Source organism: Mytilus californianus, unplaced genomic scaffold (assembly GCF_021869535.1).
Source record: "Mytilus californianus isolate M0D057914Y unplaced genomic scaffold, xbMytCali1.0.p SCAF_18, whole genome shotgun sequence".
Classification (NCBI taxonomy): Eukaryota; Metazoa; Mollusca; class Bivalvia; order Mytilida; family Mytilidae; genus Mytilus; species Mytilus californianus.
Window position 1 is genome coordinate 11277515 of NW_026262666.1, and position 15750 is coordinate 11293264.

Sequence of the window (15750 nt, forward strand, 5' to 3'; positions counted from 1 at the left end):
TTTGCGGTCTTTTTTGAAATGCTATTTAAACGAGAAAAGATGTTTTTTAAGTATATGAAAAAAAAAATGTAGAACTTTCAAGGAAAAATATTAAAAAGAAAATAAACACGATCTTTTTGTTTCTGTCTAGTCAAAATTTCACAAAACGCCGTTTTTTTTTTACATTTTAGTTTAAAGTTTGATAAGTCATATAAAACAGTTGTGGAGGGAAAACAATTTAAAATTATAGCACAAAAATACTATATAACATTAAAACATACATTTCAGGGATTTTTTTGAACCCATGTTCGACTATATGTCGCAAATATTAACGACACAGTCAGCGGTTACTTCTGTCTAGTCATAATATCACACCATGCTTTTTTACTCGTTTTGACGTTACGTTGTGTATAACTTGACATGCACTGTAGTACCTAACGTCGCAAATATTTTTCCTACATATTTCATGCAAAACCATGATTTTTGAGATTTTTGTTTTGGAAACAATTTCTCAACAGATTTTTATAGAATCTTATTAAAATTAATAACTGTATCCGTTTACTTGTTCATAGTTGAGAATAAATTTCCTTTTATTTGCATTTGGCAAATTAGATTAAAAGATTTTTGTTGTAAATTTTGAAGTTGCTCGACAATTAAAACAACCATAATGACACACTACTAAACACACACAATGGCACAATACTTTAAACATTATTTTACGACGTTATTTATACAATTTATAAAAAACATAACGTCGAATTAATGTTACCAACTCTTACATCAACACCGTACGCGACGTCATTGCATATATTCTGTAAACGCCCCTTATTCTGTTACTACCCGATAACAATTATGGCTGTTACAAATAAAATCAAACACTGAAATTTAAACTATAGTTTTTGGCTTAAAAAAACTAAAGCAGATAGAGCAAGACGGGATTTTCTGTAAACGCGCCTTATTCTTGTATATAAGGGGCGTTTACAGAATATATATATATATATATGCCTGGAAAAAAAACAGCATTTGTATTTCAAGTCAGAACAGGAGACAAAGTGGCTGGTGATTAACTGAAATTAGATTTGAAGCAGCACAAGTATGGAATTCCCTTCCCAATGAGGCCAGAACTATGACCTCTTTTGATCAATTTAGGGATTCTATAAATTTCATATATTCTGTAAACGCCCCTTATTCTGTTACTACCTGATAACAATTATGGCTGTTACAAATAAAATAAAACACTGAAATTTAAACTATAGTTTTTGTCTTAAAAAAACTAAAGCAGATAGAGCAAGACGGGATTTTCTGTAAACGCGCCTTATTCTTGTATATAAGGGGCGTTTACAGAATATATATATATATATATATATATATATATGCCTGGAAAAAAAACAGCATTTGTATTTCAAGTCAGAACAGGAGACAAAGTGGCTGGTGATTAACTGAAATTAGATTTGAAGCAGCACAAGTATGGAATTCCCTTCCCAATGAGGCCAGAACTATGACCTCTTTTGATCAATTTAGGAATTCTATAAATTCCTTGTGTGGGGGTCAAAAATGCAATTGCAGTTCGTGCCATCCAGTGCTGCCTCATAGCTGAAATTTCTTTCTTTTTTTTATTTCTGGCCTTTTTGTTCTTTTTATGCATTATTATATATAGCTGATATTAAATACCAATGCTTAATTAACATGATTAATCTTTTTTATTTATTCATTTATGCTCTTTAGTTTGTTAGTATTTTACTATATTTCAATGATTGCTGGTTCCTCCAATCAATGCACATAGAGGTGATTGCCACATGAGCATTGACCCTGACGGTTCTGAAATCAAAATTAATTTACTTTCATTATATTGGCATGCTTTTTATTTCTATTTATTAGTATTTGCATGAAGCTGCATGATTTTTATATGATAGTCGGTTAAAGAGCTCATCAGAGCTCATGTTTTCTCTGTTATTATGTACATATATCCCGACATTGAATGAGATTTACTTACTTACTTACAGGAATGTTATGGTCAGTAGGTATTGATCTATCGTAAAATTTTCGGAACAACTGGACAACATTCAATGTCAGCTTTGAGCAAATTTCGCAGTTATTTTACTTCAAAACTTTTTTTAGATTAAAATTTAAAGTTACAAAAAAGTTAAAATGTCTTTGAAAGACGATTTCTACCCTTTATTTAGTTTGCGAGCCTAGCCTTCAGAGCACATTCTCATCTCTTATCGTCCGTCGTCGTCTGTAAACTTTTGCAAAAATTTTATCATTTGAAAATACTGGGCAAATTGCAACCGAAATATATCATTCTTATGATACATGGATAAATAACATTTGAAGGGACATAAATACACTATAATATAAAATAAGGAACACGGCAGAATAATGATTTGATAATTTGCGTTTTTGCTTGACTTATTATTCTAATTTTATTGTATCAATTTTACGCAAAAATACCAGTTGAATCCTAATACAGCTTCCTTGGGACCTCATGTTTTACTTTTTTGGTCTTAATCTTGAAACTTCAATAAATGGATAGAAAGTAATATAGCAATTCAAAGTTATTTGTATTGAAAACAATTATGGATAGATGGACAATTTAATAGAAAAAATTACCAACAAGACTTATTAATCAACATGGCCGAAATTGTTTTTTGACTCCAAATAGGCGTTTTGTCCTTAAATGAATACTATGGGAGACAGACGGATTTAGATAACAGCACTGCTCTTGTTTCCTTATCCCTATTATTAAATTACTTGTATATTTCTTATTTATTTACTCTTGTAGCTATACATAGCAAATTCTTTCTTAAGATATGTAGGTAGATCTCGTCCTTCGGAATATTTAAGCTTCTGCCAGATTTTCTCTATTTATAACAGTTTTCATGATAAAAGACATGTTCTATCTTTAGCCATGTCAGCCATTATGGGACATATTTGTTCAAGTACACACCCTAATGATGATTGTGGCCAAGTCTGGTCAAATTTGGCCAATTAGTTTCAGAGGTGAAGATTTTTGTAAAACTTATCGACGACAGACGCAATGTGATGAGAAAATCTCGCTTGGCCGTGTGAGCCAGGTGAGCTAAAAAAGTTAATTTTGCAAAACACACAATGTATTTTTTTTTTAAGAAAGTCTTTATTTAAATTATCCACATAATACAAGTATAACAATTGAGCGGATTCAGAGTAGTTCTATTAGCTAGGTCGGACTATTTATATTTTGTGATTGGGATAAGGGATGCTAAATGAAATGAATGTGATGGTGTCTAAAACCAGAGACATATAATACAAGAGATTCGCAACTCGGCGAAATCCCGTAAAAACACGCGGCCACTAGTTAAACCTCGCGAGATCTCCTTAGGTAATAAAGTCATTAATAAAAGTATTAAAAGTACTCGAAGTAAGAAATACAATAGGAACAGACTGATTTTGAAAATAAATAGGAATTTTAGATGTTACCTCCTTGTGATGTAGAACGTTGCTGATGTTGATTGCATCAGTTCCTCTATTGGTAAAGTAAATAGGAAGAAATTTCCTCTTTTCCTCATGTAAAGGTTCCGATCTTACTGGTTTAAAAAGACGGAAAAGAGCTACATCACAAATTATACTGACAAGTCTGTATATTGGAGAAAATGTATTTATGCATCTTTTGTCAAGTGCATAATCTCTCAAACATTTTAGAAAATTAACAGGCAGTGAAATAAAAATAGTTCTAATGTAATGTAACCCTAGCGGATGATGAAGATGAGAAAGAAGGTCATCAAAGCTCCCAGAGGGCGATCTAGATTTGGAAGACTTTTTTACATTAGGCCGATGGTAACGTTTTTGCCCATGACTACGTTGGTTTCGTAAGGTAGTGTTAAATAAACTCACTACATTAACATCACTGCAGGCTGGACTTGACAAATTTCCTACTCCACTTTAAATAAGTGTGTACACCATGACAAATAATTAAATTTTTTCGACAAAAAAAGAATGAAATAAGTAAACCAGCCTTATAACGGATGAAAATGATTATTCTGTCGACGAAAAAAAGAATGAAATAAGTAATCCAGCCTTATAACGGGTGAAAATAATTATTCTGTCGACGAAAAAAAGAATGAAATAAGTAATCCAGCCTTATAACGGGTGAAAATGATTATTCTGTCGACGAAAAAAGAATGAAATAAGTAATCCAGCCTTATAACGGGTGAAAATGATTATTCTGTCGACGAAAAAAAGAATAAAATAAGTAATCCAGCCTTATAACGGATGAAATTGATTATTCTGTCGACGAAAAGAAGAATGCAAAACCTTTGGCCAAAAGCTCAACCCTAACCAAAGAAATAAATTGGTCGTTCTCTTAGCGATTTTGTTCCTTTTGTTTTGTTGTTGCAGTTTCAAAGGACTGGTCTTAAAAATAACCTTTGTTCTCTTATGGAGAATTGTCTCATTGGCAATCATACCACATCTTTTAATTTTTTTATTTGAATTTCTTATCAATTCTTTGAGATTGAATTTGCCACATAATTTACTATTCTGGATTATACATGTGTTCTTTAAAGGAGTTATTAATTCTAAGAAAAACTGCATGTTTAATATTTATTTTTTTCTGATTTTTATGTCCCAATGAAACCGAAAATATATAGTTGCTAGGCAGTTTTCCAATATAAATAAACAGTTGCTAGGCAGTTTTCCAATATAAATAAATGGTTGCAAGGCAATTTTTCAATATAAATAAATGGTTGCTATGCACTTTTCCACTTTTCCACTTTTCCACTATGACTGAATGATTGCGTAGGACTTATGTGATGACATTCCCCCTTGACCTTTTAGATAAGGTCTATGTAATAGTTTATATAGTCCTGAATCAAAACATGTATGGTTACTAGGTATTTTTTTTTTATCAAATTAGGGTGGTTGCTAAGTACTTACGACTTCACCTTGACTTCTTAATGTTGATCTGTTAACAAAAAAGTGGCTTTAAACGTCCTGAACATTTTCCCCATATATTGTTTGCTTCTTTCTATTATCTTTTCTTACAAAATTCAATTAATATACACAAGGTCAAAGGTCAAGGTCATCAATGACCTCTGACCTCGGGTAAAATTTATGGTAATTTAATTGCCAATAGTTTGCACATCATAGTCATTCAGTAGTTATTACCTTTTTGGGATTATCTTAATAACATGGTCAAATTTCAAAGGTAAAAAGGCAAAAAAGACACATTTTGATTTCCATAGCAACCATCCTAGCACCCTAAATCCCAAATATTTTGTTATAATTTATTGACTAGGAACATTGATACTTTTTATTTATAATCACAGCTTAAATGGAGGTGGATGCAAACATGCATATTTTGTTCATGCAAAATGTGTTTAATTTGCCTCCACAAATACAATGAAAAATGACCTCTGCTCCTGTGATTGTGACAATATTCAAAACAAATTTTTTTTATACATGACATTGCTGTTTTGTTTGTTAATTATCATGTTTCTGAAAAATATTTACAAATATCATTAAATAAAATCTGGTTTTGCTTCCAAATGACTGCAACGTAGTTGTTTTTTTCAATGCTAAATTCCCTAAAATGTACGGGAAAACTCAATGACTTGGTTACCATGGCAACCGTGGCCTAGCAACATTTTGGTGGGCATTTTTCTTACTTTTTTACCTGATTACATGTTAAGGCTAAGTTTCAGGAAAATCGGTGACTATACGTGCCGACCCCCCTATATGAAATGGTTGGTGGTTACAGAGAATTGCTCTTAAATTTAATTTATTCCATTGTGCATATTTTCTATTTAAGTTTTGTTGCCATTACATTTTTTATGTACAGCAACAAATATGTAAAAAAAGGAACATTACAGACCTAAAACAAAACAAGCATAACATAATATGGATCCTGTGTCCTTTTATACAATTCTAATGAACATTGTATAGTAACATTAATAGTGCAAGATCATGGTAAAATGTAATTTGAACAGAATGTGAACACTAAATTTGAAAGAATTAGATTTGAACAAACTGAAAGTAAGGTGTAACATTCCGAAGCACCTTAGATCACCTCCAGTTTTTGGTTGGGTTCGTGTTGCTCAGACTTAAGTTTTCTATGTTGTGTTTTGTGTGCTATTATTTGTCTGTTTGTCGTTGTCTTTTTTAGCCATGGCGTTGTCAGTTTATTTCGACATTTGAGTTTGAATGTCCCTTTAGTATCTTTCGCCTCTCTTTTATATGTTTTTATTTTTTATTTTATTATCCTCTACATACATTTGTAACTGCAATAATGAAATGATAACAAAATAAAAATTGTCTGTTTTATGGGTCCAGAATGCCTTCCTTCTTGTTAATTATCTTTGAACACAATGGACCTGAAAAAGAAAACGGACGTTTAAACTGCAGTTCTCGAAAAAATAAAACCCGGACAATGTAAAAAGCTGAATTCGTTTGTTCTAAAATCTTGAATTTCTTTGAAAATAAGTTGTACATGAATTTAACTGATATTATTGCGAAATATGAGTAAATCGATTGATCGCATGTAATTTCACTCGATAAAATTGAGTCTATACGCGAAAAAAAGTGGACTGATTCAATGAAAAAAAGATTCAACCGGATACTATTCCTAACGTGATTTTATACCTATCTTCGAAACTGATCACCCATAATCTAAATTAACCGAATCAAGGTTAATGCACAATCAATTTTACAACAAACTGTCGACTAAGATATCTACATTAATACAATTTTTTAAAGTCACAATTCCAGATATAACCCTTTTTGTCGTTGGGTTGTTGTTTCGTTGAATTATATATCCTAAATATTCTTATAATGAAAATAAAACAAAAACAAACATGCAACTTTATGCATAGGAAACTGGTGTTTTTTTTACCAAATTAAAAGTTCTACTTATTTCAAGATCCCGTATTGTGACTATCTTATATGAAAATTGTTTTATCCCGTTTTCATCTGACTCTAAAATTGTGTTTTTTTTTGTCCACAGGTTCTTTGGGCATAACCCCCACTTTTCCTTTATGTTTTTTATTTGATTGATTGATTGTTGGTTGTTTAACGTCCAGTGTCCCTTTTTTGTGTTTATGATTTATAGTTAATTATGTAAGATGCTTTCATTTCACGTGTAATTGCTCTTATCCACACAATCTTAGTCATACAATAACAGTAATTTATTATACGTGCTGTCTCTGTTTCCGTTGCACGTATACATTGTACAATATGTATCGTACGATCGTAATGATTAAAACAATTAATAACACATTAAATAAATGTATTTATTAAAGTTGAGCATATACACGTGTTTCTATTTATGTTAACAAACACACGTGAGTGTGTGTCTGTATAGTGGTCATCTATATTGGTGTTTTATATTAAAAAAACAGGTTTGTGTTTTAAATATATGATATTTCGGATTGGTCAATTTTTGTCGCAGTGCGTAAATATATTGAGTATGATATTTGATATGTAAAAAGCACGGGATATTTTAAGCGCGAATAGTTTTCTTGTTAAAGTAAGCTTACTAGGAATATTGTCATTCGAAGCTCGTATACAGTACAGTGCAGTCAAGGGTAGATGAAGGGGTTCGCCCCCTTCCCCCCCCCCTCCCCCACAGTCTTTTAGACCTATATATATATCTATATTATATGATTTATATTATAGATATATCATAGACCTATATATATATCTATATTATATGATTTCTCATATTGATTTTCTATTTTGTAGGCTGTCGTGTACTACGCAGCGGTGTCGCCGTATCATGATGACATCGGGACTCAAATTATTCCATTTTGTTTAATAAAATAATCAAAGTAAGCTGCACATGCTGGCGAGCTATTCCTATGAAACAAGTGTTTGTTTTTATTTTATAAATACTTTATATTCGTTTGAGGTAACGAATTAGAATATAAGTGTAAATAAGCTGAACTTTCAAAAGAAATTTACAAACAATCTTAATACCACCCCAACCCCACCCCATCCCACCCCACCCCACCCCCAAAAATAAGGAAACCCATGCCTTAATACCTTTTTCTCTTCTTTTTTTTTTTGGGGGGGGGGGGGGGTGTGTAAAATAAAAACCGTAAAGCAGAATCCGGCAAATGAAACAAAATAAATCTCCAATTATTAGGGCGACACAATAAGAAACAGACTAAACACATTAAGTCTCACAGCCTAATGTTTTGTAACTGGCGAATCAGGAAAAAATGCTATCATGTAACATTTCTTTATTTGTGTATCAATTAAGAAAAACGGGAATTTCCCTTGATATAGAAAATGTGCCAGAATATGGTCACATGTTTTCTTTTGGACTTGTTTTAGTTACTCATAAGATGGTCTGCTAAACCTCGACTTTTGTCAACACAAGTGTCAATTTGCGGAATTTATTTGGAATAAATTTATATAGCATGAAAAATATCATCGTCCTGAATATGTGTGAACTATTGGCTGATGGACGTAAGTCAACAATTTCAATCATCTTAGATTTCCATCCACTTCTGCTGTTTGTTTCTTGTTTATGGGAAATAAAATATTAAAAAAGCGAAAACACTTTTGTATTTTTGTTTTTCGTATTTGTTTTCTCGTATTTACCCGGACCCGTGGTTATTTTTTAATTGCTTTGTGCCAATTTAATTGTCTGACCGTACCAACCTCAAGGGATACAAACACACAAACAAATAATAACCTACCAATAAGACTAATTTGTCATCAATATTTTTAATATTACGCAATTTTTATGAACTTATTCAATAATTGTATCAAGCAAAATGCACGCAGTATAGAATGTTTTAGGGTAAACAAATTTAGGACATTGATATGACTTCATTAAATATTCACAGAAAAATCGTATAATTTCAATTTTGAATATAATTTTTGCTTTTTCTTATCAGACTATCTCGGACGCAAAAAACATTGACCTTAGACATATTAGATTAAAATATTTCCTGCTTTGTACATTTTACGGATATGACCGACATCAATTCTTAGTAAATTAATCTGTCCATATGCGCATGCCCTTAATCCCAAGTTTTAGTTATAATAGAAAACATGATCAGAAGCATTTGATTTATATACCAGAATGGCGTTTTCTCAGTCTATTAAACGAGGACAGGCTCCTGCTACATGTAATCTATGTGAAGTGGAAACTAAGATCAAATGGAAATGCATTAATTGTGACGTTATTATGTGTGAAAAATGCAAGTACAAAGTTCACGTTAAATTTAAATTTTCAAAGAACCACACAGTTATAGACATAAAGCAAATTGGAATTTATCGTGAAGCACTCGATTTTAGCGATTTGAAATGTGAAAGACATCCCGATCAGTCTTGCGTTTTGTTTTGTACAACTTGTGACAGATTAGTCTGCACGTCATGTATTACAAAATTCCATCATGGACATGGATTTATAGAAATTAGCGAAGGCTATAAAATCAAAGTAGAAAGAATAAGAAATGAACAAACAAAAGCAAAAGAAAAAATAAAGGAGCTGACGAAAGGAAAAGGAGCAATAGGCCATGGTAATGTAAAAGACAATAAACAATACAAAGATTTGATACGGAAAATAGAGGCTCAAAATATCGAAATAAAAAAATCAGCTGACAAATTTGCAGAAGAATTGAAAAGTGAATTGAAAAGAAAATGGAAAGAATTGCAGGAGAAAAAAGCCACAAGGATAGTCGAGAAAGTCGTGGATAACCTAAATAAACTAATTTCAAATGCGGAAGATATCATTCATTCCAAGGAAGCTGAAAAAGTATTTATGGATTGTGAAAAGTTGTCAACGGCCGTCAGTATAGATGATATAGATCCCGGTACCATATCATTTCTCCCAGGACAAATATCACCGTATAACGTGGGATCGTTGCAAGTTGTATCTAATGCCGTCGACGTACGTATCGTTAAACAATTCCAAACTGATATTTCTAGAGTGTTTTTTCTATCGTTATGTCCCGATAATTCTCTGTGGATAAGTGATCAAGACGTGTTACAGAAAGTAAAACCAGTAGAACATAAACTGACAGTAGAATCAACATTTAACATTGAAGTCTATGGAATGGAGGTTTCTCCGACAGGTGACCTGCTTCTGTCATCAGGTGGATCAGTACTGAAACAAATCAGTGGTAAAACAGGAGAACTTACTGATTCTATTTATGATTTGTCTCCGTTAGATCCCTTTTCAATACATGTGACCAAAGATGGTAAGGTCATAGTGGGAGTCAGGAGTGCCGGAAAAGCATGGCCGGCTACGGGCAGACGAGCTATCATTGTGATGAACCAGAAAGGAGAACATGAAACTATCTATGAACTTGACAAAAACAACATCCGAATATTTACATTTGTTAAGAGTATAACAAGTACAGATAACGGGAATATCTGTGTAGTGGATAGGTTATCTGAGGATAACAGAGATAGAGTTGTGGTACTAAATAGGGACGGAGATATCCTACAGATCTACACCGGTCATCATCAGGTCAATAATGAGAACAAGCCGTTCAAACCAGTGAATATTGTTACTACACCGTCTGACAATATTATTGTGACACAATTAAACATTTATATCTTTCACATACTGAATAACTGTGGACATTTGATCACACATTATAAAATGGGTGACATAGGATTAGCAAAGCCATATTCTCTTTGCTTCACAAAAACCGCGGGACAATTGTATATCGGATGTAGCACAGGACTAAAAAGTTCAGAGAAAGCAAAGTTATATGAAGTGCACCTTTCTGGTTGTTAGACAAACAATGAATGAAAACATAAAATATCTAAATTTACTTTTATTTTTCAAACTATTTTTTTCATTTGAATTTGAATAATCATTCTTCATTTTCTGAACATTTTTTTTCTCAACAAATTTCAGAGTGTTCTAAAAAATTAAGATATCAATATACAGACAGTGAAATGTGTTTTATTTAATCGGACATGAACAGTGAATAATTTGTTTTGTGGGACCATAATGTCGTCAAATTAGAATTGTAGATATTTAAATTGAAATAAAAAAATCCTTTGTTTATGCCTTTGCTACTACTTATATATAATATTTTATTTGTAATCTATGTTTTAATTGTTTGGAATAAAAAAATAATTAAAAAATTTAAGAGATTATTGTCACACATAAGATTATTTATTGATAGTTGTTTGCTTTAAATTACAGCGGCAACTATTTCAAACATATTAAGGACAATATAAATCAACATACTAGTTGGCATTAATTTTGAAATGAAAGATAAGAGTTCCGATGCATCACGGGTTACATCTGGCTTTTGTGGATATTGGTGTTAATAATTCATTTTATATTCTTTGTTTTAAGGAAAATCGTTTTCTTGTGGTTTTCTTATTCAATAGGGCACGGTTTTGTCTAACCCTTGACGACCTATGGCTTTTACCCCTCCTACAACTTTCCCAGGTCCTTCCAATATAGTTTACTGGAATGCATATCTTATAAGACGCGTAAATCAAACATTAATCAATCATCATATCTTATACGCCTAAATCAAGCGTTAATCATTTTCGCCACGGAATTTTATCCTCATCTTGAACATACTGCAACCAATTACCTGTATAATTATGACTGTTTGAGCTTAATTGAATTTTGTTTCGCCGTGACGAAATCGAAATAAACGAGACTAAGGCGTTTCCGGTGGCGGTGGCGTCAACTATGGACAAGTTTGTAATTAGGTCAGTTAAAGGATAACCACAAGTGGTCAATGATATTTGATATGCAGTTGTATTAGCATTGCCCCATCTCATTTCCATAAATACAATTTGGCTACAACCCCTCAGTCAAGGTCTTTTGACTTAAAAATGAATTGCATAGTTTACATGATTATTGGTTGGTTGGTCGATAAATATATGCACAACAACAAGCGCGAAGTTCCTCATATCAATGTGTCAATTGGTTTGATTGGTTGATAGGTAGGTTTATCAAATGATTGATTGGTTTATATTTTGCATGATGTCAAGTTTTACAAATTCTTTGTTGTATATTGATAAAAAAAAAAACTATTAGAAAAATTACCGTAGACACGTATCCCGGAGCTATATACTATAGTGTCTAAAGTCAAACGCTGAAAATGTAAACTCTGACAAGCGATTTAGATATGAAGTTTAGCGCTCAAGATATTAAGTAAAGCGCTGGAGATGTAAAGGACAGCGCTAAAGATACAAAAACCAGCGCCGAAGATGTGAAGTCCAGCGTTGTAGGTCTTAAGTTCAAGTGTTGTAGATATAAAGTTTAGGGCTTGATTTATAAAGTACAGGACTGTAGATAAAAGGGACAGCGCTGGAGCTGTAAAGTCTATCACTGTATATTTATAAGGTCTAGCGCTGGAGATGTAAAGTCCAGCTCTGTAGATGTAAACTCTAGCAATGTATACGTAAAATCCTGTGCTGTAGATGTAAAGAATACCACTGTTTATATAAAGTCAAGCGCTGATTAGTTGAAGTCAATCGCTTGCGATGAAGAATCCAGAGTTCGAGATGCAAAGAGCAGATCTGGAAAGATAAAGCTGAACGTTGTAAATGTAGAGTCCTACGTTGTAGTTGTAAAGTCTAGCAATGAAGATATGAAGTATAGTGTTGAAGTTTTAAAGTTCAAGCGCTGTAGATGCAAAGTCAGGCGCTCAATATCTAAAATAAAGCACTGGAGATCTAACGTACAGCGCTGCAGATATAAAATCTAGCACTGGATATGTTATGTCCAACACTGTAGATATAGAGTCGTCAACCGATGTAGATTTAAATTCCTGTACTGGGGATGCAACGTCCACTATGGCATGGTATTGGTTGCAAACATTTGATATTTTTCATTTAAATGCAATATTTCTTATTTAATTGGTATATTTCTTCATTTAAATGCAATATTTTTTTATTTGAATGGTATATTTTTTCATTTAAATGCAATATTTTTTATTCAGATGGTATAATTTTTCTTTCAAATGGTATAATTTTTCATTCAAATGGTATAATTTTTCATTCAAATGGTATAATTTTCGTTCAAATGCAATATTTTTTATTCAATTGGTATAAAATGTCATTTGAATGCAATATTTTTTATTCAATTGGTATAGTAGTTTTTTATTTATATGCAATAATTGCATTATGGGAAATTCTTTGGCGTCATAAGGTCAAATTTGCAACAACGTTTGTGATTGGTCGGTAATTGTTTGGATTTCTCCCCTTTCTTTCTTAACCTGAGTGACCAAAAATTAAAAAAAGCGTCAGAATATCGCTTCTCTTACTAAATTTGGCGTTCGTGCGAGTTCGTGCACTGGCTGTTAATGCCAATAATGGCCAGGACGAGCAAAAAATGCGAGTGACAAGTAATAATAATTAATTTGACACACAACTTGTTCATGGATAGAAACAGATGCCTGCGTGCATGGCAAAAACACCTCCAATGAAAACCTTTTCTGAAGAAACTCTCCTACAGTCTACACATTGAAATAAAAAAAAATACATAGCTAGCCCCCTCCCCCTTCTAAGTCCAGATACATGTAATCATGACGTTCTTTAGTGCTATATCATTTTTTTTACTTTTCTTGATCCTCAGAGACGTTGCAGGAAGGCACATATGAAAAAAGAATAAAAAGCATCCAGTTACAACTATTTGGACTAAACCCCCTCTTTTTTACTACATGTAGAAAAAAAATCACCTAATTACGACAACAGAACCAGAAACCCACAAGTAGAGACATAAGCTGTTATACTCCGGAACTAATTCTTTAATAAAGACAATCCAGGATAAATTGGAACCAGTTACTAACCCATGTTACAACAATAGTCCTATGACATAGGACTCCACTATATGAGGCGTGAACTTCATATTTAATACTATCTATAATATGTGCTCTCATGTCTTATGCTGCAAATCATTTTACATTTAGGATTCGTTGCTGAGCTTTTTTTACTGTTCTCGTCTCCGAATCCCTTAAATAGATTTTTTTCAAGCCCCACAGTAGTTCAATAATTACTTTATGTCTTTGCATAAATAAGTATGCAGGGCATATTTCAAAACATATTTTATCTTCAGGACTTTTAAATGATTTACTTTTCAATACTGCATTGGGAAGGGGGGTATACAAGTTTATTTTGTGACACATTATATAATATAATTAGGTATCCAACAAATTATATGATTGTACGTTTAGCTATTATCTAGACCGGTGTGTTCCCATTTCGCCTTAGCTGTGAATTCCAGGTAAAAAAAGGTAAAAAAATACTAAGGCGAGATGGGAATTGAACTAAGGCGAAATGTGAATTTAGTTAAAAAATTTAAATAAACAAATTAAACCTTTGAGTTTTTATAACAATTAAAACAACTTGTAATGGGTGAATTGTTTCTCCTGAGTTGTTATTTTTATATTCAATTAATAAAATTGAATATTTCTATGATTTCAAAAGTTGTGAAATCAGAAAAAAATCTGCAATAAAAAGATTTGTCAGTAGGAATGTTGCTTCTCTTGAAATATTTTTTGTTTCATTTAATAAAAGTTGCAATTTTATGAATTTTATGCAATTAGAAAAATCTAAATAATTCAATTATCCTTTAGATTACGCAACACAAAAAGTTTAATAGAACAAAAAAGACAAGTTTCCCCACAGACTTGTTTACATATAAAACAGAAACTTAAATAAAAAAAAAATCAAAAAAAAAATCTTTAAAATTGTGCTTATTATATATAATATTAGTATGCTAATTTAAAATTGTGCTTGTAATTCAGTGCTGATTCAGAAATTAAATATTTGTTATGGTTGTATGATATTTTTCTTTATTTTATTCAGTAAAATATGAAATATTCTGTAACCTATTGGTCATCTCTTATAAGAAACAAGAACAAAGACTTTATTCACAAAATATATCACATAGTTAGTATAGACTGTCCTTGTTATGGTGATGTAACTTTAGGAGGAGAAAGCCGGACGAACCATGATATCTTTATGCAGCTAGTACAAAAAAAAATAACATTTCATAAAAAGATGATGAGCTACTATAAAAAGAATTAAAAGACAATCGGAAAGACACCAAAACACAACTTCTTTTGAAAAGTATTTCCTGGCAGATTTTGACAATAAAATAACAAATATCCACTAATTGCAATACAAACAAAAAATAACTTATTTACATTGTTTACACATGTTTCCATTTCGACTTAGTTAATTCTTTTTTACCTGAAAATTTGGGGAGTAGGTTCAAATTTAGATACTTGTATAGAGATGTATATATGCGAGTATTGGCAGTATTGGTTATGGTGTGTGTGAGGGTAGGGGTTTCAGATCAAAGATCGTTTCTATAATTCTATATCTTTTAGTTTTTACCATTTCACTCTATTCTTTATCCTTTGATCTCTATTATATTTGTCCTAAACATGCGTGACATATTTGCCACTGGACATAAGGCAACCAAAAGTCAATCAAAGTATTCTGTATATTTCATCATTTCTTTATTATGTTATCTATGTTATCTATAGGTTGAGTCCCGCCCCAAACTATTTGAAATAAGTTTTTTATCCTTCATTGATTTTCTGATGTCGTCCCTTATCCTCTCTATGTAAACCCAATTCATGTCCTGATAAATGGTGACTCATGCATAGCATCATATGTGGTTATTAAAACAAGAAACATATTCATATTATAATAATTAATGTATGCTAGGACTTATAGATAGATGTCATTAGTCCCAGGTCATGTAATAAAGTAGGTCTTATAAAAATACAATAGCATTTTAATTTTGATGATTATATATATGTTTATATATTTAATGATGCCATTTTTTCGCAA

The 15750-nt window shown here is 31.8% G+C and overlaps 1 protein-coding gene across 1 annotated transcript; it reads left to right on the top strand.

The window, feature by feature from the left end:
- Positions 1-9012: 9012 nt before the first annotated feature.
- Positions 9013-11048, top strand: LOC127726721 (uncharacterized). The gene has a single exon (XM_052234195.1). The coding sequence runs from the start codon at positions 9044-9046 to the stop codon at positions 10706-10708; it is 1665 nt and encodes a 554-aa protein (XP_052090155.1). The 5' UTR covers positions 9013-9043; the 3' UTR covers positions 10709-11048.
- The last annotated feature ends 4702 nt before the right edge of the window (positions 11049-15750 follow it).